At 41.8% G+C, this 26,462-nt stretch overlaps 1 protein-coding gene across 2 annotated transcripts in view; it reads left to right on the plus strand.

Moving 5' to 3' along the window:
* Positions 1-8,813: 8,813 nt before the first annotated feature.
* Positions 8,814-26,462, plus strand: part of runx2b (RUNX family transcription factor 2b) — a gene marked incomplete at its 3' end in the record, with an annotated part of 47,697 nt that continues 30,048 nt past the window's right edge. The window contains exon 1 of one of the 2 annotated variants that reach the window (XM_079255947.1): positions 8,814-8,899. In XM_079255947.1, coding sequence (XP_079112073.1) covers positions 8,842-8,899 — 58 coding nt within the window. In that variant the 5' untranslated portion in view covers positions 8,814-8,841. The remainder of the gene's footprint in view (positions 8,900-26,462) is intronic. The other variant, XM_079255945.1, reaches the window with a different exon arrangement.

The following is a 26,462-nucleotide window of genomic DNA, read 5'->3' on the forward strand; positions in this document are numbered from 1 at the left end:
AAATTGAGGAAACTTAATTTAATTGAATTGTGCTGCAATGCATTGAATTAAACTGAAGTAAATTAATTTGACTTGAAATGAAGACAATGAACTGCATTAAATCTAAGTTAAATTGAATTTAATTTAATGAAACTGAACTGAGCTGAATTAGATTAAAATCAACTATCTATTAAACAGACATTAAAAATCATTAAAAAAATTTAAAAAGTTTAATAAAACCAAAGTGAAATTGGCTAAATTAACCTGACCAAATAATAAAGTTTAAATAAAATGTACTGAAATGATCTGATGTCATTTGAATTAAACTGAATTGAGCTTAAGTGAACCAAACTAAACCAAACTAAACTAAACTAAATTAACTAAACTAAACTAAACTAAACTAAACTAAACTAAACTAAACTAAACTAAACTAAACTAAACTAAAATAAAATAAACTGATCTGGATTGAATTGGTTTGTGCAGAATTGGACCTTGATGGTCTGCTTTAAGACAAACTGGACAAACCAAACTATGCTGAACTGAACTGGACTCAATAAATCTATAATTTATTTTACAGATTTTAACCAAACTCAGGGGAATTTGAACTACACTGAATTTCACATGAACTTTTAGAAGATCGGTTTCCTCGACTTCTACTCATCTATAAAACAAAGTTTAATAAACTCTTAATTATAAAAATGGATGAAGCTTTCTTTTGTGCCACATTTTCCACCAGACACATCTCTTCAATCAATTCTAACAACATCAAGCTTTGATATTTTTTTTACAGTTAATGTAATGAGTGTGTTTTTTTTCTTCTTTGTTTTTGTTTTGTCTTTTAAACGTCACACATTAAAATCCCCAAACATGGTACATTACAGTCGGTGTTCCCTGAAGTTGACACCTTTCTTCACAAGGCGTAGATACATTCCTTGGCAGGCTTGTCCTGGATTGATCTCTGCTGACTCAGAAGGAAGACTGCATACCTGCTGAGCATCTAATACACAATGCCCTCGGGTTACCTCTGCACACACACTCAGATGTGTGGAGAACAGTGTTTACACTTCGGCCCAGACACTCTTTTGTGTTGTGTTTTTGGAGACTTTACTGCTCTCAGCAAGACAGAAATGTAAATCCTACAAGAGGTGCAGGTTATAAATGCCACCTTATGAACACAAAGCAGTTTTATTGCGTTACTGTGTAAGCTTCGCTAACAGGTTTAACACTGCTAACTAAGCTTTGTGTTTATAAATGAGGGTTGATTTAAAGTGGTCCCATCTAATCTGACTTTTACACTTAGACAGCAATAAGATGTGAAGATATAAAGCATGGGACAGTTGTTTGAGCGCTTCTTTTTTAAATGATTATTAAAAGACGAAGCAACCAGGAAACTCTGGGAGCAGGCCTGAGCTCCAGGCTGAATTGTGACTTGTTTAAAGTCAGTGTCCTGCTCGTACATCTTTCTAAAATTATACACCACCCTGAAGAAAACCCGCCGCTTCTAAACAACGTCAAAAATTCAGATTTAGACTCCCCCTTTTCTTTTTTTTTTTTATCTTGTTATTGTGTTACACAGGGACTGAAAGACGAGTCACAGCATTATGAAATCATGTGAGGAGGGCAATTATCCATCACAAAAGCTCCACAGAAAAAAAAAGAAGAGAAAATAACCCACCGACTGGAGGAGACAACAGAGTCTTTTGTTTGCACCATTGTCAGTGACACAGTGCCGAACTCCTCCTCATAATAGCTTGTTTCTCCAGAGAGCTGTCTGCCTTTATCAAGCATACTTTGTTCTCCTCAGCGAGTAAACTGGATGTCTGAGATGCATAATGGGCAGCTTATCTGTAAGCTCATTCAGGTTGCAATCGGCTGCTGTGACCCCCAGGTTTTGAGTCACGGCCAAGCGCAGCGTTAATTTATTCTCCCTCACACTTGTTGCTGATGACACACAGTCATTTCTGTTATTGACATTTGCTAGGAGTGACGGCATCGTGTCACCGGGGGCGTCATGTGAGCTTGTCGTGAAGTTGTATCATGAGTGCTGTGTAATTATGCTGACTTAGCAGTTCAGCCACTTGAACCGCATTGACCCTGGCCGTGCAGCTATTGTAAAATATTTAAGCTGTTGACAAGTGACCACGCAATGACAGGGTGTCCGGCGGCCGCAGCTGCACAGAACCAGCCTCGCCGGGCTTGGATCTGAGCAGAGCTGCGGCAGGAAGATCACCCAGGTCCTCAGTCATTGTGGGGCAAGTTTTTGGGACGAAGAAGCAGCTGAGGGTTTAGTTGAGGTCTCAGCGGATGAACCTGTCCTCACCTTTAACGCAGCATGGCTTGTATAAACCAGACAGCAGGACCAGTGGCGAACCGGTTTGCTTTTTCATGCGGAGGTTTTACAAAGGTGGAGAAACAGCAGGAGCAGGTTGCGTATGCCAAAGCAAGGAAGATATATATAAGTCCAACTCCATCTACTTAGCACACAAATTAAACCAAGTTGTCAGCGAACGTTTAGAAATCATCGCTTGCGTCTCAGCGGGCCTCGCTGTTTGAACTGCAGTGTAGGTAGGCACTGTTTATCCTGGACCAGGCCCTTGATTAAAATGAGGAATGGGAGGGGGAAAAAAAAGAAAAAGGAACGTCTCAGTCTGTCGGTGGTCAGCCACAACCTCCTCATTGCAGCCTCCACCGATGATCTGACTTTCCCCTTTTTGCAACTTTATGTAATCACAACTCCATGAGCTATTTTTAATGTGTGTTTAGGTTGTGCGCGCGCCATTCGATATTAAACATTTCCCCTTATTACTTTATTTTCCCTCATAGCTGTGACTCCAAAAACAGCTGTCCAGACACCACAAGAAAGAGCCTTAAGTCACTGGAAGATTTAGATACCACTGCTGGACTCCCAAAGAAAAACATCTACATTTCATTAAGGTTATACCATACTATACCTCACCAAACAATTCACACAGAACATCAACATCCTCTTGGCGACGCGGCATCATGGGTTAAGTTTCTGCTTCTGCTGAGTTTTGGATCAGGCTGCAGTGAACTTCTCTCTGACTCTTGATCCATCCTGCAGCCCGATGGTCGCCACTCTGCCTCAGCGGCGCTGGAAGGAGACATTTACGTTCACACCAGGAGCGGAGCAGCCAACAGAAGCTGATTGCAAGTGGTGTTTGTTTCCAATGAAAGCACGTTAATTCAGGCTCGGCCGCAGTGTAAACTACCTTGGCGTTTTACAGATGTCGCCTGTTAAAGTGAATCACTGTACCTGCCTGTTTGCCCGACCGGGCCGTTCTGAAGCCCTGCCAGAGAGAGTACACAGCACAAGCCAGAAAAAGTCTATTAATAAGCCTTTCCTTTTTCTAATACTGTAATGCCTCCGTGTGTGTAACGTCTGCTCTGGGCTAATTATGTCATGTCATTTTTAGCTTCCACTGAGACGACGAACACAGACAGCTCCACGGCCTCAGTCTGAGTTAATAATAACTCATCTTAGGTATCATTCTCCTCTAATATTTTTCCAGAAATTCTCCACTGCGAGAAACGATTTTCTATGAAAACAGTCCGTCCACCAGAGGCATCGGCTGTGACAAAGCGAAGAGGCAAGCTGCTCTGCATCACACGCACGCCGCGCTAATAGCACATGTAATTTTAAGCATGTCAGAGCACATGATACCTCTATTATGTTTCTATGAGAGCTTGTGATAACAAAGTGGGTCCATTTGAAGGTGTGTGGTCCTGAGTGGAAGAGGAGAGAGAGAGAAAGTGTCTGGCAGGGTGGGCCACCAACCACAGTCCTCTGGGCAGACCTTGGCCAGAGCTCAGAGTACGGCCAAGCTCTTCAGCTCGGCACAGACACACAACTACGGCAAGTGTAGCAGACGGCCACCAGTGGAGAGCTCGTAATGAATGAAATATTATATCCCACTACATATTTCATCCTTCAACATTATTATTCTCACATAAAAGCTTTTTTTTTTTTTTTTTTTTTGACATCAAGAAGTACATCAATTAAAAATTGTCTCTACTGCAAAATGAAGCCTTCATGAGAAGCTTTAATGTTGTTCCTCATTTGAGTGTAAATCAGAACAGTTTTGTTCCTTCATAGAAACAGAAGCAGCTGAATTACAATCTTAATATTTGCTGATGGACAAGGGCAGGAGTTCCAGTCAAGGTTTCAGCTCTAGAAAGGTTTATTTAAGGTGGCTTAACCGCTGACCTGACCCGCAGTAGGGCAAGTAAAACAATATTTGGCAAGCTTTGTCTAAACTTTGTTACTGTATCAGAGGAAAACATCCATCACTCCCATTTCGACAGAATCTTTACAGCGATATCTGAGACTACACAACATCATCACAGTTCAGATTTTCACCATCAAGGTTGTTTATGACGTGCCGTGCCACCCAAGACGTTGTGTTTTTTGCCATGTGAGGGGGGTCTGACATTTATGCTTTATTTTTCATTCCATGTTTTAGGCTCAATCACGAAGTGCAAATTTCATCCCCATCAAACTGCATGTAATTTATTGCAGCTCAGCGGAACTTGCGGCAGCACTGGACTTCGTCCTGCAGCTCAGAGCTCCTGACAGAAAAGCATCCGTTTGCAGTAACCTTGAAAAATATTTAGACACAACCTTAAATATTATTCCCGAAAAGCTTCTGTATCCAGTACAAAACTAATCCGTAAACACAGCCTGTCTGTGACAATGTCCGAAACGTTACAAGGATGTTGTTAAATGGTTGAGGTTTCGCATTTTCATATTTAAAGTAAAGGTAGACTGCATGGCTGACATGATGGATTTAACTCTAAATGGAAACAGGTAGTGTGTGTTTGCATGCGTATGTGTGTGTTATATGATATTCAGTGTGTTTGCAGGATTTGAATAGCCCTTCCCTAAGGATTCTGTAGCATGTGCTGCAACTCAAGAGGCTTGTTCTTGTTTTAGACAGCAAATATTTACAAAGCAGCGAGCCAAGGAAAATGTTTCACAGCACAAAAATAAGGAAGGTGGTGAAAAAGGTCTGTGGAAATGCTGCTGTGCAGCAGAATTAGATTAATTTATCTCTTAACCTGTAATAAGGTTAGTTGTACTGGCAGAATGTGGTAGTATGCTACAAATGGCAGTGGTGGTCAGTTGGTTTAATTACTTTCTATGCTTAGTTATTTATTTTCATTTACTGATTGGGAAGATGAAAGTTAATGTTTGCTCATTTATTGCACTTCATGCTGCATTATTGATGGTTGTTTATAATATGTGCTACATTGATGCATCAGTGTACTCTTACTTACCCCAAGTTAACACATCAATGTAGTTTTACTCCAGAATTTGAAATAAAGATATTTGTCCAGCGCAAATTTCCATAGTTTTGTGGTACAGACAGAAAAAATGTAAAATGACTCCCCTTCCTGTGGTCAGAAATAATTTTTTGTGCTTGCATGTTGCATGAAACAGAGCTCTCACAAATCTGAAACTGTAAAACTAGCTTAAAATGTACTTAAAAGGACATGAAAATGAATAAAAGGTAGTGTTTAAACGCGGCTGGTCTGGCCACAGAACAAATTCTGAGCATCATCAAACTCCATATTGTAGAAGCACTTTTCACTTTTCAACTTGACTGCTAGTGGTGAGTTAAAGTCAGGCAGAAGAACTCAAGCTTGGCTTAAATAATCACATATGCTAACAGGTTGTTATTGCATATTTAATACTAAACAACCAGCAAAGTAAAAGTAGTCTTTTACTACCACCTGACATTCCCTGTTCTGGATGGATGGATGGATGGATGGATGGATGGACGGACGGATGGACGGATGGATGGATAGATGGATAATCCAGTACTTTGTTGAGCATGTAAATGAAATGAAATGAAATGAAGAATACTTTATTAATCCCCAAAGCGAAATTCAATATTGTAGTATATAATAATAATTAATTTGAGGAGGTCTTGTTCCGGAGGCTGATGGCTGCTGACAGGAATGATCTTCTGTATCTTTTAGTCTTGCATCGGACCTAAATGATTATAATGATATAAAATTATTTATATTATAGTAAATGATTATTACCTGAGTAGAGCTACTGTTACAATTTAATGAACCACTATTCTTTGCCCCGTGTCAGACACTGCAGGAATGGATTAATTAACCCAATTATGTTTAATGTCTTATTGTGTGTTAATTCTAAGTTTTTTCCAGTTTATCTTTTTTTAAATTACAGACCAAAGTAACTGGCAAACTGTGTAGGTGGTTGGTGCAAACTCATCCCATTTGACATGATTATTTGGACAGTTTGTTATGCATATTATGTCTTGTGGTTATTCTTTATGGATCATAGGTTTATTTTCTTCATCTTTTACTTTTTCCTCCTGTATACCTGCATCTGGTGGATTTTGACATCAAATGGAAACTTAACAAACTCTTTGACCAGTCTGAGTGTAAATGAGCAAATATATGTCAGATTTGGTCAATCATTTTTTGCTCATGAGTTTCAGTTCTCCAAAATTTTGATTCAATTCACTTGTTTTTTAATTATTTCTAACACCACTAACACCATAATCTCTTTTGTTGTTGTTGTTGTTGTTTTAGTGTCGTGATTATTTAAATTATTCATTGGTCAAAAAATATTGGATTTTTTTTTTTTTTTTAAAAAGTCAGTAAATAAATAAATATATAAATAAATATAAACTAGTTTGGAACAAAAGTCTTTAATATGAAACTCATTTAAGTATTCTTTTATGCAACATAATACCCTTTTTTTTCTGACAGGTCTTCAATAAAAGTCTGTAAAAAGATTCAGAAACAGAATGAATAATCCACGCTACAAAAAAGGTCCACTTTAAATAAAATTATACAGAGAAATAGTCCCTTTAAACCTGCTCACAGATTCCAAAAAGATATTGATTTGTATTATATGTTAAAACTAATTTAAAGCTTGAAATTGAACATTTATTTTAAATGCTTTTGGTACATGAAGAAACCTTTAAAACAGAGACAAAACTACTGACGTGCCCAAATGCATTTTTGTTATTCATCATCATGCTTTTTTTAATCTTTTTTTTTTTTTAATCCTCATTTGCATCATCTTAATTTTTGTAAATGACCCCCCTTCTCTCATCACATAACCACAGCTTATAATCAGCAGCGTTGGTAGATTTGTATTAATGATTGACTGCAAGCTAGAAAAAAAATCCCTCTGACAATAACAAATCCTTTAAGATATGCCTGAGGCACTTTTCTGCATTTTACTGCTTAGTCACACAAGACTGGTGACAAGACAAGATGTGTAAAAACTTTCGAATCCACCGGAGCTCCCAGCTTCATTCCACAGATTCCTCTGCCTCGGCATAAACACCCTGTCTGCGTTTTTGATCTGTCGTGACAAACACCTGTGATCACTGATCAAAGTCCAAATGTGCTGGGATGGGTGAGGGCGTTCGCAGGGGGAGTGTGTGTGTGTGTGTGTGTGTGTGTGTGTGTGTGTGTGGGAATCGGCATGTGTGATTCACCGCTGATTGTCACGACCTGCCTGCTTTGCCCTGCATGTTGATGAGACTGTGCGAAGGCATCTCTTTTACACAGAAGACAGGTGGTTGTGATCTATGGCCTCTTACAGGAATTGACCCCCCCGCCCCCCCTTCTGTTGCTTCTGTGAGAGCCAATAAAAGCTCTCCGGACAAGCTTGGATACACACATGCACATGGATAAACACAACAATTAAAGCGTGACACAATAACATGAGTACAGCCTGTGACACAGTAACTAGTGAGACGGGAAGAAGAGAGCAAAGTCAGGCAACTTGTCAGGCATACCACCTCCACTTTCCCCTCACACACATCCCGTTTTCTCTCTCTTTCCCCATTCTTTCTGCTGCACATGCTTACACAGACAAACATACACACACCCGCTCAGACGCACACACCCAGTGTCACACCGCCAGCCAGCCATTCGCTCCTCACTCACACCCTCAAATCTTACCGAGCTCAGCTCTCCCCGCTCAAAGGCAGACAGGAGCAGCACGGCAGCCTGTTAAAGGAGCAGCAGAGTCACAGAGACGCACAGACAGACAGGAGGGAGGGGGGGGTGAACCAGGGAAGGGAGAACCAGGCAGAGAAAGAACTGTTCCCCATATGCTGAGGGGGGCATAGGCCGTTGGACAAGCTGCCCCCACTGAAGCCTCCTGACTCATGGGAGCGTCAGATGCCGCGATCCCAAGAGAGCCTGGAAACGCTGCTGAACCACGCGCAAGAGGAGAAGGAGGGGAGCCAGAGAGGTAGAATTAGAGAAAAGAAAAAAACTCCAGAGGAGAGGGAAGAAAGCCACAACGGTAGGCTGTCCCACTCAGCTGCAGTGCCGTGATGACGTTAGAGGGCATGTGACCCAGGGTCTCCAGTGACGGCACATGGAGGGCAGGAAAGAGACGAGTTTTAAAGCTGGTGCCTTTTGGGTTGTGTGAGGGCTCTGCTCGCCTCCCAAACAACCACAGAACCACAGACGTGCGGCTCGGGGTTGGTGTTTGAGGGCGACCCGGAGTGTAAATGGTTAATCGTCGCGGGCCAGCACCAGTCACAAGGACGGCGCTAAGCGAGTAAGTACGTTCCAACCACACTCGCCAAGCAAGCAAGTCAGACACCATCTGATCTATCCGCAAAGGCGATATTTGCCTCTGTCATTTTTTTTTTTCTCTATAAAACCAAACCTGGTCGTTACTTGTGGTCATCCAAATAGTTGATACGTAAAAGCATGTCTTGGCTTTTCCATTTTTTTCCCTCCGTGACATGCTGCGTGCTCTTGGTTTAGGACGTGTCAGGGGTCACAGAAACCACAGTGGAACAAAAGTGGGGCTTGCTGGAACCAGAGGCAGCTATGGCATCTAACAGCCTTTTCAGCACAGTGACACCATGTCAGCAAAACTTCTTCTGGGGTGAGTACCAACTTTCTTGGTCAGTGATGTGTTTGGCGTTGGGGCAAGGGGCTTTGGGCGGTCAAGTTGAGGACTCGCGGGGTCAGGTGTTGAGGTTTTGGATAGGTTGTGTAAAGTGGGTAAAGATCTTGGAACTGTTGGAAGGGTTGGGGTCCAGAGAAGAGAGAGGAGAGGATCAGCTGAGGTCATTGAGGACGATGCAATGAAGCTCCAAGCATTTGTGGTGGAAGACAGACCCAACAATCATCAAGACTTTTTATGGTCCACAAATAACAGGAAAAAAGAAGAAGAAGAAGAAGAAGAAGAAAACCAAAAGAACACACTGCACCGAGAGATTCCAGTATGTGGTGTTTATAAATATTTCTGTGAGCGCGAGATGACATGTTTGTGCAACGTACCCTTAGATTTACAAAGCGATGCCCATTGCGGAACCAAAAACAAAAGCAAGGGGCGATATTTTTGACAGACATAAACAGACGCTGCACAAGAGAGTTTACAGTTGAGCATTGAAACAAGATGTGGGACTTACTGGGCTGTGTGTGTGTGTTTGGTTTGGTGTCTCTCTTGCACATAGAGAAGAAGTATCGATTAGTTTTGCCAAGAGAAGATCTGTAATAGCTTCCTGAAACTGTTCGGTCACATTGCTGTCATTAATTAATCGGTGGCAATTTCTGTAGCCGCCAGGGAGCATTTAATGGAGTGACATAAATCCAGATTGAGTAAGAAGTCGATGCGTGTCGACTGTCATTCAGTGAATTCATAACTTAAGTGTGTAATCGATGGTTTAAATCAACAACAATGGCTTTATTCAGATTTATTGAGCCTCCAAGAATAACTGAAAACAGCTGGGTTTTTTTTTTTTCATTTAAATATATTTTTTCCCATATATTCAGTCAAGTTTTTCCATGATTTTTTCCAATCCCTGAAGGGGATCTTTACCAAACAGGACCAGATTAATATGACTACATGTAGGCAGTAACGGTGACAATGGGATGGTTTTTAAAAGTCTGTGAAGACCAGTTGGCACGTTCAAGCCTGTTTTTTATTGTTTGTTTGTTTTTATTAGTTGTCCTCTTGTGACAGCTGCTTTACACAACCAAACAGCAAAAGAAAAACAAAACAAATAAAATGAAATAAAACTGATTTTTTAAATTCAAACACAAGGAATAGACTCAGTTTAATAAATTTAAAAAAAAAAAAAAAAACACATGCCCTCTCTGCCTCTTGCTCTTCTTTTCCAAATCAAATGTTAAAAAGATGCTTTTAAGAAGTGGCTCCACTGCCAGGCACAGCTGCTCGGCACAGAAGCACGGACTCTCCTAATGCTTTCTGAAAGCTGGGACAAGAGTGAGCGTCCTCTAACAATCACCACCACCTATTACCACTTTAACCCCCCCGACCTCTCGGTGTGTCTCTTGGGGTGAAGCGGTGGGGTTTATGTGGCGAGGAGCAGCGCGGCAGGAAATTGAAAGCATGCTGCAGTTGGAGGCGATCAGGCAGAGAGGAAGATGCTCAGGTGGACAGATGATCAGTGATCAGTTGCCCACGCTGCGCTGCTGATTGATACTGCGCTGCGCCTCATTGACATCGCCCCTGTTTATGAACATCTGGGCTGTAACTCTGTCAGTGTAACCACAAAAAGTCCCCTTGACAGCTCGGTGTGATTTCTCAGGACCACCGGCTCTTTCTGTTGTCTTTATATTTCTGAATAAATAAATGTGCAAAGCTGTATTGGAAGTGGCTAGAATTAGAACTGTCGTCCTGAATATTTTTGGTCAGAGTTAGTATCTGAGTTAGTTCTGTTAATGTTATTTAAAAACATAAATGTGAGCTTGGCCTATATTTTTCTTTTTTTTAAAAAGTTGGACATTTTTCTCATAATTCCTCTGCTTCATGTTTCTTCTGAATCCCTTTATGTGACATCAGCCCATTTAGCTGAAGCCTCATTACTCTGTTTGGTCTGCGCTGTACTGCTTTTATTAAGGACATTTTTAATTTAAGGCCGAGCAAACTTTCCCAGCAGTAAACTGACATGAGTGAGCGAATAAATATCCTAAACTGAAAAAAAAGAGCCTCATTAAAATATATCTTGGCATTTCCATCAGGCAATTTTTAATAAACTGCTTCAAATCCATTTTTTCTTCTTCTCTTCTTTATTATTATTATTATTTTTTTTTTTTTTTTATAACTCCTTATGCTGGCAGATCAGATGGAGAGGGCAGAATAATCTCCACCATGTGTGGCACCCACTCAACCGCCATGCCTCTCTGGGGAACATTTAACTGCCTATTTTCTCTATTACAAACTTAATTACATATAGACAATTAAGTCATGGGTGCAATTATCGTTCAGTAAAGTCGTGCTGCAAGAAAAAAAAAGGGCTCACACAGACAGAACCCAAATCAGCACCATCAAAAGCGAAGCGGGACGATGTGGGCAAATATCCGAAGACTCCGGGCGGAAAACTTTCCCTAAAAGAAAATCTCAGATAATTTGCAGGGAAACCGTATGTATTTGAAAAAGGCAGCTTCTGTTGCATAAGTGTTGCCTTAGATCTAACCACAGGCCAGCTTCTTGGAGACATCTTAAAAGTGAACCAGACATCCTCCCTCCTCTAACCCCACGCCCCCCACCCTTATGCCTCCAGCCAGGGAGAGACGTGAAGCCCACTCATCAATAGGTAATTTGCAAAATGCCAGCGGGGGGAGAAGAAAATATTGGAGCGCTTCACTTGAATACTCTACCCTGGACTCCATCCTCAAAGGAACTCCATTTAGCATTGCTTAATTGTACCTTTAAGGGAAACATGTTATTTAACTCCCAGCAGGGTCATACTGATGGGATAGAATTGGCGCTGTTTGTGTTTGTGAGCTGCGCCAGCTATTAGTACTTATTAGTGTTGGTGGTTTGTATTCATCTCTATAATTCCTGAGGGTAATCAGAGAGGTGCAGAGCGCTAATGTGATCAGGGTTTAATCAAAGATAGATTAATTGCTCTCCCCAAAATGTGCAACCAGTGAACAGTGGGCAGATTGTGGCCAAAAATAAGCCGCAAGCAGTTATTAAGGTCTGAGTGAGAGTGTCATTGGGACACTGTGACCTGTGATTTTTAATGTTTCCAGTGTTTGGTGGGTTTTCTCACATTTCCAGCATTTCTAAAAGTAATGAATGTTTGACAAAATACCTGTTACATATAAATAACTTTTTGTTCTAGTTCTGTCCTTCAGAAAGCTGCTGCTACATATGATTTAGAAGCTGCACTCGAAACTAGAGCTTCAATGCTCATCTGTCTGAATAAAGAAGTGAAAAGTTGTTGAACCGAGTGAGATTACACTAATCCCTGCAATGTGGAGACTGCAACAACAAATGGAAAATTCTGTGCAAATATTCATGAGGAAATGTGTGTTATCCCTTGTTTTATCCCCATATCCAGTAGCTGTGAGACTAATTACAATATTATGATAAGGTGACCTGATCGTTTACTGTACTTCCTGCGGTGTTCAGCCTTTTAAACAGGTTTAGATTATACAAACAGATCTGCCTTTTAAAAAGTCTGAGTGCTTACATCCTTGCTTTTTAATCAGATTCAGCTTTATTGTAAATCAGGGTAAAAACTTTGCTTTTTATTTTAGTCAGGATCAAGCTAAATTGCAGCGTGTTTTTGGTCAGCTTTCCTAGCTCATGCCATGCATAACTCTGATTTTTAAAAACACTATAATTACCAGATTGGTGGATGCGATCGCGTTAGAGGCTTTTTAATGCTTTGCTTTCTATTTTAACACTTTACAAGATTCTGCAGCCCCTCATCCATTTCAGTGGCATCACGCTGGGCAAATTACCACCATCCGATATAAGCCCACAGAGAGGAAGTAACTACCTAACACTTTGAAAATTGGTCTATTTTGGAACTGGTTCATCCTGATGAAACAGAAGACCAGTATTATAGCCCAGATCCAGCAGCTCTGTGTCCTGTCCTTTTTCTGTTCATTCATTTTTTTTTTTAATTGAGCGATTGTTAAGTTTTAAGCAGAACTGATGCAGCGGTCTGAAACCACAGGAAAGCTGGACATCATCGTTTCCCCACCCTGCTCGTCCTCCTTTAAAAACAGCTTCCATGCCGGGAGGAAATATGGACTGTTGAGCCTACCTCATGTTTGGGGTTCAGCTTTATAGCAACATGAGCGAGAGCACAGCACCTACACAAGGCCTTACCTGTTCTGCACCGCGACAGAGAAGAGTGCACGTTCTTTTTTACCTTGTTAGTTTAATCTCAAAGGAATGTGGTGTCCCCCTCTGACTCAGGCTGCAAAGACTCCATAATATAAAACCGTTACTTTCCAGAATTGCATGAAATAAGCTGAGATGCTTTGACGTATGCATGGAGCCTGGTTATATGCATGATGAAATGCAAATGGGCTTGAGCATTAACTAAGAACTGGGTGATTTAGCTCCGTTTTTGAGAAAAAAAGATAAATAGATGTGGTGATGTGATGAATAGCCTGGCAGCACATCAGTGTAAACGCCGTTTTAGCATTTCTTCAGACTGTGCTGATCTTTGTTTGAATAGTTTTGATAATTTGTCGCTCAACAGAGATGTTTTAAAAAGCTCTTGTGGAGAAATTTGGTATTTTTAAAGGGGGGAGTTTGGTATGTGATGTTGACGGTTAAACTATGCAAGAATATCAGTTTAAATAGTCTATGTGTGTGCGTGTACATTAAAGGTGTGTACTGACAGCAAGGTCTACCCACTTGATTAATGTTCTCACTCAAACTGGCACCTGGAACCAATCCCCCCCCCCCCCACTCCTGTCGCCCCCATGTGCACTATATGTTTATGTGCATGCATACCATACACTGCGCCTTTAAAAGGACTGAAGGTGGGTGTTGAGCAGGAGGCACAGATGGGACAGGGGGGGGGTCTGAGCGGAAGAAAAGAAAGGTGTATGCAAGGTAGGGAACAATGGGTGGACATGCAGTAGAGGGTATGGGGTGTCATTAATAGCACACAGGCCCCATCTCCTAATTTGCTCAAATTACCTGCCCACGCAGCAGGGTCCCCCTGTCAGCGCTGAGGTGTGAACACAACAGATCAAATACACCTGAAAATCAGAGAGCCCACCCACTCAGCAACGCCCACACAGACCTTTTATGGTGAGCGGAAAGACTGATCGTCTGTGTGGAGGTGAAGGCTTTCAGGGCTTGTCCTTTAATGTTAAAGCTGGAATTCTGACGTGAAAAGAAAGGAAGAAAAAAGCAGCAGAAACAAAAGAGGGATTTTTTTTTTTTTTTTGCACTTATGGTGCGTCAAGTTGGAGCAACATAAAACTGACTCCTTCAAACCACCTCCCATATGGCACTGTGGGGGTGGTCATTTACTGTCATCTACCCTCCTTGCCTCCTTTTTTCCTTTTCCTTCCATCCTTCCTCTCCTGTCCTTTAACCCCACCTCCTCCCAACATCCTTTCCCACCCACACACGCTTTCAGGAAAATTGCGATGACAAACGTGATGGGGCGGCAATGCTTTGGTCACCACAATAATCAGAGTCACCGGCACTGTACCACCTGTGGCACACACACACACACACACACACACACACAAGCAAGCATGGAGGCCTATTCTAATGTGTTCAGAGACACTGAAAGGAAATATGCCCTAGAGACACAAAAGGGGGCAGGGGAGTGTGTGTAGGTGTGTTTAGTGGGATGGGAGACTTTGAAGTTTGAATGGTGTGTGCAGCTGATATTGACAAGTCTCAAGGGAAAGAGGAGTTAAGCACAAAAAGCTAGCTCCTGTCTGTAAAGGAGGGAGGAAGAAAGACAATGAAAAAGGAAGAAATAATGTAATTTATTAAGATTTTTGTTATTTTTTTTATCACCAACACACAACATTGTGTGTGAATAAATGCTGTTTTATGGCTGTAATCTTAAGCAAAATGAAGACCTGTTTACTCACGACTATGGAAATTACACAAATTCAAAAAGACAAGTAATTCCTTTCAGTGAGCTATATAACTTTATAAAGTTACAAAAGTCAAAGTCTACAACTCAAACAGAAGAAGCTGCTCCCGAACTACAGGTTACACCTCCTTTGTAGCTCAGCTTTTCTTCTGTTACTCAGATACATCACCATGTAGTACCACCACCAAGTCCTCCAGTCAGAGCCAAATAATTTTTATGTCTGTGTCCTTTGAAGTACTTCCTCCATTCCCAGATGGGTTTTCATTGCAGTTACAACTTTGGAAAGTAATTTTAACACCCAGGTGCAACAAGTGTTTTATTTAGCTGATTTTTTTGGTAATATCAAGGTTGGTGATACTTTAAATACTGGTGTAAGCAATAAAATTTCCAGTTTAAGACCTCATTTATGCTTCTTACATAAATTAATTGGCACATCCATGTCAAACGTTTAACCTCACGGTTCACGTAGTTTACACTGGTATGTTGTTAGGCAATGTATCCACTACAGGGCAGTGTTCGGAGTTAATTTCTGGGGGCATTCACACAGACGCAATTCTGGTTTTGGCTTCGTTCTTTAGTCTCAGAATCTCTGTGTTTTCTGGTAAACAGGTCTGTACTCGTACCAGTTTAACCAGAACCAAAGTGGGTAGACTTCACTGTGTGGGAGTAAAACACAAGCATCTCAGAAACTTGGGTGACTTGGTTTTCTTCCTTAGTCATCGCTGCTACAGTTGCCGTCCAGCAGCTGGAAAGATTGGACACGTAACACCACATCTAGCTCCACTTTGGTCGAATCTTTTTTCTGTTGCGGTACTCCTTCTTTACAGCCCTGTCTGAGTTCCAGTATCACTTTCAGACCATAGATGACAGATATGGAGGATGAGGTCGTGATAGTCCATGCAACCATTAAATACATTGGGATTTTTTCTTCTGTTTGCTGATTGCCAGTTATACTGCCCCACACTGCCCCTGTGGTTTCCAGTGGTACTGCTCTTTTTTGCTACATCACAGTACACAATTGCAAGTTCTCTAAAAACAGAATGAACTGCTCACTTGATAAACACAGAGGACAAACAGAAGGTTCGTCCATGTACACGGAGCACAAATTATCCCATGGGGCAGTGGTTCTCATCCCATTTTCAATGAGGACCCTCTCCCTGCACATATTAAAAACATATTAAAAAGCCATGGATGCCATGTCCCACGTCGTTCTGAAACCATTCTTGTTTATATGCTTAAAGATTATGCATTTTGGCTGCACTCTGTCCTTCTGATAAAGCCAAAGTGAAGTTATAAACATATAGTTTTAAATAAGGACAATTTGTGAACATTTATCCCAATGGCTCTGAAATTTTTTTGGGTTTGGGGACCTCAAGTACTCTTTGTGGTATCCCATGGGGGGGTGGGGGGGAGGGGGGGTGGGGGGGGGTAGGCACCACCAGATTAGGGACCACTACCTAACTAGATTGTATTGAAAGAATAAAGTTATCTTAGTAGTTGCAATCTTGCTAATTGTTTAAGTGACATCAACCAAAAACACCTTATATATTTCCTAGGTCAGGTTTAATGTGCTAACATCGCTAGTTTCGAGTTAGAAATTAAAGCGACTTTGTACTGCACTACTGTTAAGATGGCATGGCATGACATGACATGACATGACATGACATGACATGACAAGATATTGGGGACAAACATCATATCAGGAATCTGACAATGAAATATAGCTAAAGATAAATAAATATTTATGTTATAAATATTTAATTAAATTAAATGACATTAAATTTATCTCATCCAAAATGGAATTCAGAGAAACCGCTCCTTTTAGCATTAGTGTATCGCCCACCTGGACCTTACTCTGAGTTTCTGACCGAATTCTCTGATCTCTTGTCTGAGTTAGTGCTGACTACTGATAAGGTCATTGTACTAGGTGATTTTAATATTCATGTTGACGATGAAAATGATAGTTTAAACATTTCCCTTAGCTCTATTCTAAACTCAATTGGGTTTTCACAAAATGTCAATGGAGCCACTCACTCTCATGGTCATACTCTTGATCTTGTTCTAACATATGGTATTGAGACTGATAAGCTCAAAGTATTTCCTCAAAACCCTGTATTGTCTGATCACTTCTTATTAACCTTTGAATTCACTTTATTTGATTACTCACTGACCAAAAATAAATTCTACTATAGTAGATGTTTATCAGACAATAATATTACAAAATTTAAACAATCAATTGAATCAATTTTTCCCCTCTACCATGTATTAGCATGAGTGAGAGTCCCCCTTTAAGCTTTACTCCTGCTCAGATTGATCAACATGCTGATACTATAACAGCTTCAATGCGTACAACCTTGGATAATGTTGCTCCCCTAAAGAAGAAGAAATTAGGTAAGATTATGAAGGCTCCCTGGTTTAATTCCCAGCTTCGAGCTCTAAAACAGGCGTCAAGGCGTTTGGAAAACAGATGGCATTCATCAGGACTAGAGGAGTCTCACTTAACCTGGAAAGAAAGTTTAATTGTATACAAAACAGCCTTACGTACGGCAAGAACAGCTTATTATTCATCATTGATAGAGGAAAACAAAAACAACCTTCGGTTTCTTTTCAGCACTGTAGCCAGGCTTACTAGGAGCCGGAGCGCTGTGGAGCCATGTATTCCTTTCTCACTTAGCTGTGATTATTTCATGTATTTTTTCAGGAATAAAATTGACACTATTAGAGATCAAGTTCACAATACTCTTCCTTCTGCCTATAGTGTTGAACCTGTTGTGGTCTCTGAAGCATCCTTAGAACCAGGATCTGACTTGTGTCTAAATAGTTTCTGTCCTGTCCAACCCTCTGAATTAACTAAAATAATAGCTTCATCTAAACCATCCATCTGTATCTTAGACCCTCTCCCAACGAGCCTCTTTAAGGACGTTTTCCCTTTAATTAATACATCACTACTAAATCTTATCAATATGTGTTTAGTGACAGGATATGTACCACAATCATTTAAAACTGCTGTAATCAAGCCTTTACTTAAAAAGCAATCTCTGGATCCAGAGGTGATAGCAAATTATAGAACTATATCTAACCTCCCGTTTATGTCCAAAATTCCGGAGAAAATAGTTTCAGCTCAGCTACATGCCCACCTGAGCAGAAATAATTTATGCGAAGAGTTTCAGTCAGGATTTAGAGCTCATCATAGCACTGAGACGGCATTGGTGAAAGTTACTAATGACCTTCTTATGGCCTCAGACAAAGGATTTCTGTCCGTACTTATCTTGCTTGATCTTAGTGCTGCATTTGATACAGTCGATCATAACATTCTGTTACAAAGACTAGAACAGGTGATTGGAATTACAGGTACAGCGTTAAGCTGGTTTAAATCATATTTATCTGACAGACTTCAGTTCGTTCATGTAAATGACAAGTCCTCCTCACAAACTACAGTAAGTCATGGAGTTCCTCAAGGTTCTGTACTTGGACCAGTACTCTTCACGCTATATATGCTCCCTTTAGGCAAAATTATTAGACGGCATGAAATAAACTTTCATTGTTATGCAGATGATACTCAAATATATTTATCCTTTAAACCAGATGAAACAAATCAGCCCAATAGGCTACAAAATTGTCTCATAGACATAAAGACTTGGATGTCTAGAAATTTTCTCCTCTTAAACTCAGATAAGACTGAAGTAATTCTCGTTGGATCTGAAAAACTCAGAGCTAAATTTTCCGGTTTTGTAATGAACCTGGATGGCATTACTTTAGCTTCCAGTGCTACAGTGAGAAACCTTGGAGTAATATTTGACCCTGACCTGTCCTTTGGCCCACATATTAAGCAGGTTACTAAAACAGCCTTCTTTCATTTACGTAATATAGCCAAAATTAGGGAAATTCTGTCTCAGAGTGATGCAGAAAAACTGGTTCACGCTTTTGTTACTTCGAGACTAGATTACTGTAACTCTCTATTACTGGGCTGTTCTAAATATGCCCTGAAAAGCCTTCAGCTGATCCAGAATTCTGCAGCCAGAGTCCTGACCAGAACCAGCAGGAGAGATCATATTTCTCCAGTTTTAGCCTCTCTTCATTGGCTGCCTGTTGAATCTAGAATAGAATTTAAAATCCTTCTCCTTACATATAAAGCCCTCCACAACTAGGCACCACTATATATCAAAGACCTCATAGTTCCTTATATACCAAGCAGAGTACTTCGTTCGCAGACTGCAGGCTTACTTGTGGTTCCTAGAGTCTCAAAGAGCCAAGCAGGAGGCAGAGCCTTTGGTTATCAGGCCCCTCTCTTATGGAATAAGCTCCCTGTTAGTGTTAGGGAAGCAGACACCCTCCCCACCTTTAAGACTAGGCTGAAGACTTATCTTTTTGATAAGTCCTATAACTAGGGATGGTTAGCATCCCTTAGTTATGCTGCTATAGGTTTAGACTGCTGAGGGACATTTCCTGATACACTGAGCTTCTGTCTTTTTCTCTTTATCTCTCTCTTTTACCCCCCCCCCCCCCCCCCCAATATCAGTGTTGCATCATTAACATGTATGTCTCCTGTCTCAGCAGGTCTCCCTGGCCGGGAGTAGCAGTTCCTGTTGTCTGTTGTCTTTCTGTCCTCTTCCACCCACACAGCAGAGGCAGATGGCTGCCTGTCCTGAGCCGGGTTCTGCCGGAGGTTTCCTTTCTGTTAAAAGGGAGTTTTTTCCTTCCCACTGTTGCCAGTGTGCTTGCTCAGGATGGGAGATTGAGTTGGACTCAACTCAATCTGTTGGTTTCCTTACATAGGCTATTATGAATTGGCTTTCATTATGTTTTCCCCATTATGTCTGTAAAGCGTCTTGAGATGGCATTGCCGGGATTTGACGCTATATAAATAAAGTTGAATTGAATTGAATTGAATAAACATGGGGCTGCACAGTGGCGCAGTGATTAGCACTGTGGCCTCACAGCAAGAAGGTCGCTGGTTTGGTCAGTGGCCTTTCTGTGTGGAGTTTGCATGTTCTCCCTCTGTATGCGTGGGTTCTCTCCGGGTACTCTGGCTTCCTCCCACCATCCAAAGACATGCATGATAGGTTAATTGGTCACTCTAAATTGTCCCTAGGAGTGAGTGTGAGCGTGAGTGTGGTTGTTCGTCTCTCTGTGTGTGGCCCTGCGATGGACTGGCGAGCTGTCCAGGGTGTACCCTGCCTGTCGCCCAAAGCCGGCTGGGATAGGCTCCAGCTTCCCCGCGACCCTGAATTGGAATAAGCGGTTTGGAAAATGAATGAATGAATGAATAAACACGTTACATGTATCTATACTGTATGGATGTTATGAATAATTTATTGCAAATATAATTTATTCTAAATTCTTATGTCAGCTTGTGATACTGATGTTGAAAAGTTTAACTGCACATTCAGCTGGTGATCATGAGCACCCAAAGTTGCATTTTGCAGCGTGATTATGGGCCACTATTGCCTGCATAAAATAAATGCGCCAAGGTGTGTTTTTCACAAAGAAGAATGTTTCGTTTTAGGCATATATGAAAGAAAGGGTTAGCAGCGGCTAGTTTGTCAGTTTAATTGATGAATCAGGTGACCAATCGGAGTGGACTGCCCCTTTCACAGGGGGAGCCTTTAACCAGACAGGAGTTAAAACGAAGCATTTCAGACAGGAAATGCTGCTGTAGTGTACTTTAGTTTAGTTTTATTTATGTTAAACGATGGAAATCTTTTCCATTGCACATGTAGAGCAAAATTTGCTGTTTTGAAATCATTTCAACATTTTAGGGAACGGCTCTTTAACACAAAAGTCTTATAGTGCTGTCTCAAACAGATGATCATGTTTACTCAGTTGTTTTGAGAGTAAAGTAGACCAGCAGACCTCACTAGAGTAAATATAATTGTGCAAGTTTGCGTCATAAACATGCTAAATAATTCCACCTAAAGTGCTAGCACTTTCAGTTTTACAACTTTGGTGAAGTCTACATGACTTTTGCTGGAAAAAACAAAGTTTCAAATCATTTCTGCCTGAGCAGCAATGTTGCAAAATGGAAAAATCCCTTTGTTACATTTCAGGTTGTTTGAAAGCACTTTTCTGTGACTGGGTCTGATGTCTTTAGAGAACTTAGCTGTTGTTTTGTTTTTTGCGTTTTTTGAGTTTTTTTTTGTTTTTTTTTTGGCTGTTCCAGTTTACACACATTCAAGCCGATCACACCGCTCCGACATGCAGATCCGGCTGATCAAAGTTTATATATGTACATGCTGTTTGATGCTGCTGGAGCACGCTTTCAGTCTGGAGCTGAATCCTGTCACTCACGCAGACAGCTGCTCTCTTACAGTCGTCTGTTGTTGGTTTTGTTGTCGCTGTTAAAAGTTTTCCTTCAACTGTTGCTCTGTTCCTTTGTTTTTGTGTGTCTTTCCCCAAAGGAAATAGGTCTCTCTCGCTCCCCCCCTCCCCTCCTCTCTCTTTCTCCCTCATGGACGGAGGCCAATCACAGGCCTTTTCCACTTCACTTTTCCTGATGCTGAATGAGCAAAGGAGGAAGCCCATGGGAGTGGGAATATTTTATTAGAGTGATATTTTGAAAGCTCCTCTCCTCCTCCTCCTGTCTTTCTTCCCGTCTTGTGATGGAATTTTAGGATGCAGCAACAATTCAGTGTGTGCGCAAGGAAACAGCTCACACAGAGCAAAGATGATTCAAAGTCACAGCAAAATGACAGGCTGGAAGCTGCACACTTTTGAATCGCATTGTTTTCTTTTTATTCCTGCTTGGGAGGAGGATTACTGAGGGTGTGTGTGGAGGTGGGGGTACAGAGAGAGAGAGGGAGGGAGAGAGACTGAAAGCGAGCAGTTCAGTCTCTGGAGAATTAGCTCCCGTTCAAACAAAAATAGCAATAATTTTTTTGCTGACAATCATTTTTTAAAGCAAACCTGCTGTTCTGTGTGTGAAGTTATGGTTCCTTTGTATCTTATTAATGACTTTCCACCTGGATAGAAAGGGTTTATGTGCATTATGACTTTGATTCTGTGCAGGTTTGAGACGTATGAGGAAAACATGGCAATAAGGAACATCAGCTCTTTCTGTGAAAACACAGAAAATATGTTAATTCAAAGAGTTTGAAATTCAAATGGTCCCCATAAGTTCACAGACTCATTCATCTTCACCTATTCAGCTGTCACCCTTACATGAATTCTTCATTACACACATCTGCTCACGCTTCCTGCACGCACAGCCAGACAGATAAGCAGCCCCCTTTTCCCTGCAGGACCCTGCAGATGCAGCAGAAACAGTTAGCGTTGCTCTCTCTGGTAAACAAACAGTGAGAGGCTGCTGGGAGTCTTCACTGGGCCTCCAAATTATAGTCTGGTTAACCAAAGTTTCTGAGCCAGCCCCCTTTACTGCTACACACATATAACGTACATATACACACCCACACGCATATGTGCACATGACCTATGCACATTAAAGGCTCTATGGAGGCGCACATTAAAAGCACATATGCAATCAGGCTATGGAAGCTTGTCTGTGCTGCAGTTGCACTGAGGGGAGAAGGTTTTATAGACATGAGAGAGACTGTGAAGGAAGCACACCCTGAGGGCCTATAATAAATATTACCCAATCATCAGGCTCACAGTGTGAGGCTATTACTGATGAAAAAGAATCTCTTGCAATGTAAACACAACTTTAATGTTTACAGCTTTTTGCTGTGTGTGTCCGTTTTATGATTGTTAGTCTCTTTCTTCACTGGTAAAGTTGGTTTGTGTGACCTGAAGGATGGTTCATGGGTCCATATGGCAACGTTGCACAATGTTAGGTACCACAATGCCAGAGCAATGCAAAAGGAGCACTTATTGCTGATAGTCTTTTAAATCATCTCTCAGTGAGAGGAGGTTGGACTGTTTAGAGCTTCTTTAATTGTCTGGAAATGAGTGCTGCAACTACTGGGGACAGTTCTCAGTCTCCCGAGGATGCATGAACATATCAGAGTGATCTATGGTGCCATAAAATCCAGTTAAAATATTTAAGATGATCAGTTCTTGCTAAATTATTTGCCATAAATCTCAGGCTTCCAGAGTGTATTCCGAGCGGACAATTTAATTGTCAGCTGGAGACCACATCCCAACAACCCTGTTGCCAGAGAGGGATATTTTACCCATGTGACGTTCAAATTCTCAGCTTTGCCATAATGCAACACCACAGAATAGATTGTGTTTGAAGGACAGCATTTCACAACGTAATTGATGTTTCTCGTGGGATCCAGCAGTCGACAAGTCTCTGTTCAGGGCTCCACTTTGGCACGATGAAGCTGGCATCATCCGAGCCCAGAGGCAGAGCAGACACGACATGAAGTCCTCCTCCTGGAATAAGCCAGGCTATACTGTATGCGGAAAATTCAGGATCATGGGTCACATGATCGGACAATAGTTAAATATCTCCTGGGAAAGTTCCCTCCGTTTTGATGATGTTTTCCTTTTGTTGAAGCCATCGTTTTTCAAATATTACTGGATTTGATTTTATCTGATCTGAGGGCTGCGGGCTATGAAAGTGAGCTCTATCCAGTCCTCTTATTTTTCCCTCCACACCCCCACCTTATTCTGAGTCATTTCTGACTAGTAGCCTAATGGTCTCAGTGTAATTATAGGCTAAGGTTTAAGGCAAACGCCTATCTGTGAGCGAGCTGCGTCAGGCGTGACACTCTCAGCTTAACTCATTCAGCTCACAGAGCGTAGAACCAACACACAAGACCTCTCCAAGTGCTTTACAAGCCAAGTCTTCCTGGGGCCATTCTGACATGTGAATGGTTTGAAATTTAAACCAGTACACACGGCTCCAGGTTGAGTTCAAGCTCAGTGTGCTGGATTTGCTCCGAGCTTGGACTCTGTTCAGAAAGTGATCGGGAAAACAAGAAGGAGAGCAAACACTCAGACATTGAGTGCTGTTGGTTGATGCACGCCCACTTCAGTGGCTACTTGTTCAGCTCACTCCTTTGTGTTTTGTTTTTTTTCCTGTTTATCTGGTTTGCTGGTGTTTCAATGCTGGACATGTTCGCTTGACCAAACAGCAGTTTTGATGTCAATTACCTCCCAGAAATATTACAGGAAAGTGATGCTAAAGCTTCATTTTAGGCTTTTCTACACAGCTACAGCTTCATTCATGATGTTGGCCAAACACAACGGATGTTAAATTTAACACTTCTAACTAATAATGCATATCTCTCATTTCCAGGCATAGGTTAACTCTGTCTATGGTTAAATGTTTATGTCTGCGTGCAATTGAGCATCCATGACAGACTTTTTCCACCCTCAAGGTATCCTCTACACCAAGTTACATCACTTTGGATCTAATGCACTAACACATTCCTACACCCTACCCTGCATATACATACAGACATCCCTTCTGCCTGTCTCCTTCCTTTTCCTCCCCTCGTTCCAGCCGCTGCCTGCCCATCCAGTTTCCAAACCATAGCTCTGGAAATGGCCGAGTGATAGCTGATAGCCCCCCTGCGAGTGCTAGTCTGGGCTACTGCTTGTCTGCCTCTTGCCATGCAGTCACTCTATCTATCTCTCCTGTGCATCCTTACCTCACATAAATCATCCCCAGTCATACAACATGGACAGGGGCAACAGAGAGAAATACCCCTCTGTGAATCTGGTATTGGTTTTGCCTCGCATAATGAACATGGGGCTAAACGGTCTCAGATACATGAGAACAGCATGTCTTGCAGATGTACTATAAATATTTTGATACTAGCCGGCTAGTTTGCAGGGAGGAAGTAGACCAGTGAAATACACAGAGGAAGGGGAAAGTGTAAAGTGGAATGTTGGCCAAGTCCGAGTGTCTGTATTGTCTTAAGCATCGACAGAAGGTCTCAGTCCAAGAAAAACGCTCTTTACAGGGTTCCTGTTCCCAGCCGTCGTCCGGTACCACTCCTGAATGTGCTGCTTTTCCTTCTAACCAATCCCTCAAACTGGTCTCCAAGGAGCGGGGCTCCTTGTTTGATTAATGGCATGATCAGACATGATTGAGTGACAGATGTTTTGAAGGGAAAACCAGCTCAGCATTAAGGGCGCCCAGGGACGGAGTCAATGGAAGGTTGCACCAGGAAGGGTTTGATTGGTGGAACGGTTGAATTAAAGTGAAGGACTAATAGGAGTATAGCTAATGATACAAAAGCTGCGCCGAGAGGGGCTGCCAAATGTGTGTGGTTAAACACAAACTGCAAAATACATGCAAATGCACACAAAAGTGGAAAAACTAAACTCTTCCTTGTTTGGCATGTTTGTGGACTCAACCCCAGGCACTGTCACCCTACCCCATTAAAGAGCAACACACGCACACACTTAAAGAAACCCCACACATGCACAGTGACAGCAGGTGGTGTGTGACACGTCAACATCTGAAGGCTCATTGGCAGTCGCAGGGAGAGTTCTCAGCTCAGTTGCTCAGATCTATCATTGGGACTCTTTAATGGCAGCCTTCATCACATATTACCGCTTTATTTTCTCCTCTCCTTCTTCCAGCCCGCAGAAGTTCCTTTTTGTTCCTATTTTTAAGAACAAGTGATCTCAATTAGGGACCTCCATGAAGGCGGTAGGCGGCAGACAGTCAGAGCAATAAGAGCAGAGAGGAAATTGTCTTTATACCCCCCTCCACCCTCCCTCTCTCCCCTACGCTCCTGCCACAAGCAGCGAGCAGCCGCCCCCCCTCCATGTCTCCATCTCTTTCCATACTCTTCTCTCCCTCTTCTTAAACAGAATGAAATATCAGGCAGACTCCCCCCATTGCTTGCTGAGAGATGTGTGCAATAAACCCTGTAGGCACATCCACTCCAGCCATCTCAATGTCTACGGCAGCTCTGCAAACAAAGCAGCACGCACCGCAGAACGTGCCGTCCTCATCCCAACAGCTCACGGTGATGTCACAGGCTCGGTCGCAAACAGTCATTAAGGGCTTAGCTGTGATCTGGGATCAGTGCGTGGATGTGAGTCGTTGTGTCGATGAGGTCACGGAGGGTAAAGTTTCTCCCCGTCATCATCCTCCGGTTGGTTTTACTAACCAGCAAGCGAGTTTTGCAGCGCACACGTTTGTTCTCCTGGTTGATTGGCGAGTCAACCTGGATCCTTGGATCGGTTTGCTGCCGAACCCGGTGGGTTTTCTGATTGGTTTGCTGGCAGCCGGGCTCGGCTGGTTGCCTGCCAAACATGGAAACATCCCATTAGAGCTAAAGAAGCCTGGGCCTTGTCACTGGGCTCCTCTAGAAAGCTATAATTAAGTGTTTTGAAAAATGCACAACTGTGAAATGGAGCCTTAATCCAGAGTCTTAAGCGAGCATACTTGTTCCTGCAGTATGCTGATGTAAAGGAGACGGAGTGAAGTGGGTTGGTACTGTGCAACAGTTACAGTGCAAAAGTCTTGAGCCACCCTTTATTTCTTCATATTTTGCTTCCAAGGAACAAAAAAACATTTACAATAGTCTTCAGTAACAGTTCCGCAGGCAAGTCGAAGTTTTCATTTAGACATTTTATGTCCAGCACTTACCTGTCCAACAACAGAGAAATGTGTTTTTGTCTAACAAACTGATCAATGAATCATTTAATCATAAAGACTGCAATTAACTTAACGGGATTAAA

Source organism: Telmatherina bonti (genome assembly GCF_933228915.1).
Source record: "Telmatherina bonti genome assembly, chromosome: 16".
NCBI classification, from domain to species: domain Eukaryota; kingdom Metazoa; phylum Chordata; class Actinopteri; order Atheriniformes; family Telmatherinidae; genus Telmatherina; species Telmatherina bonti.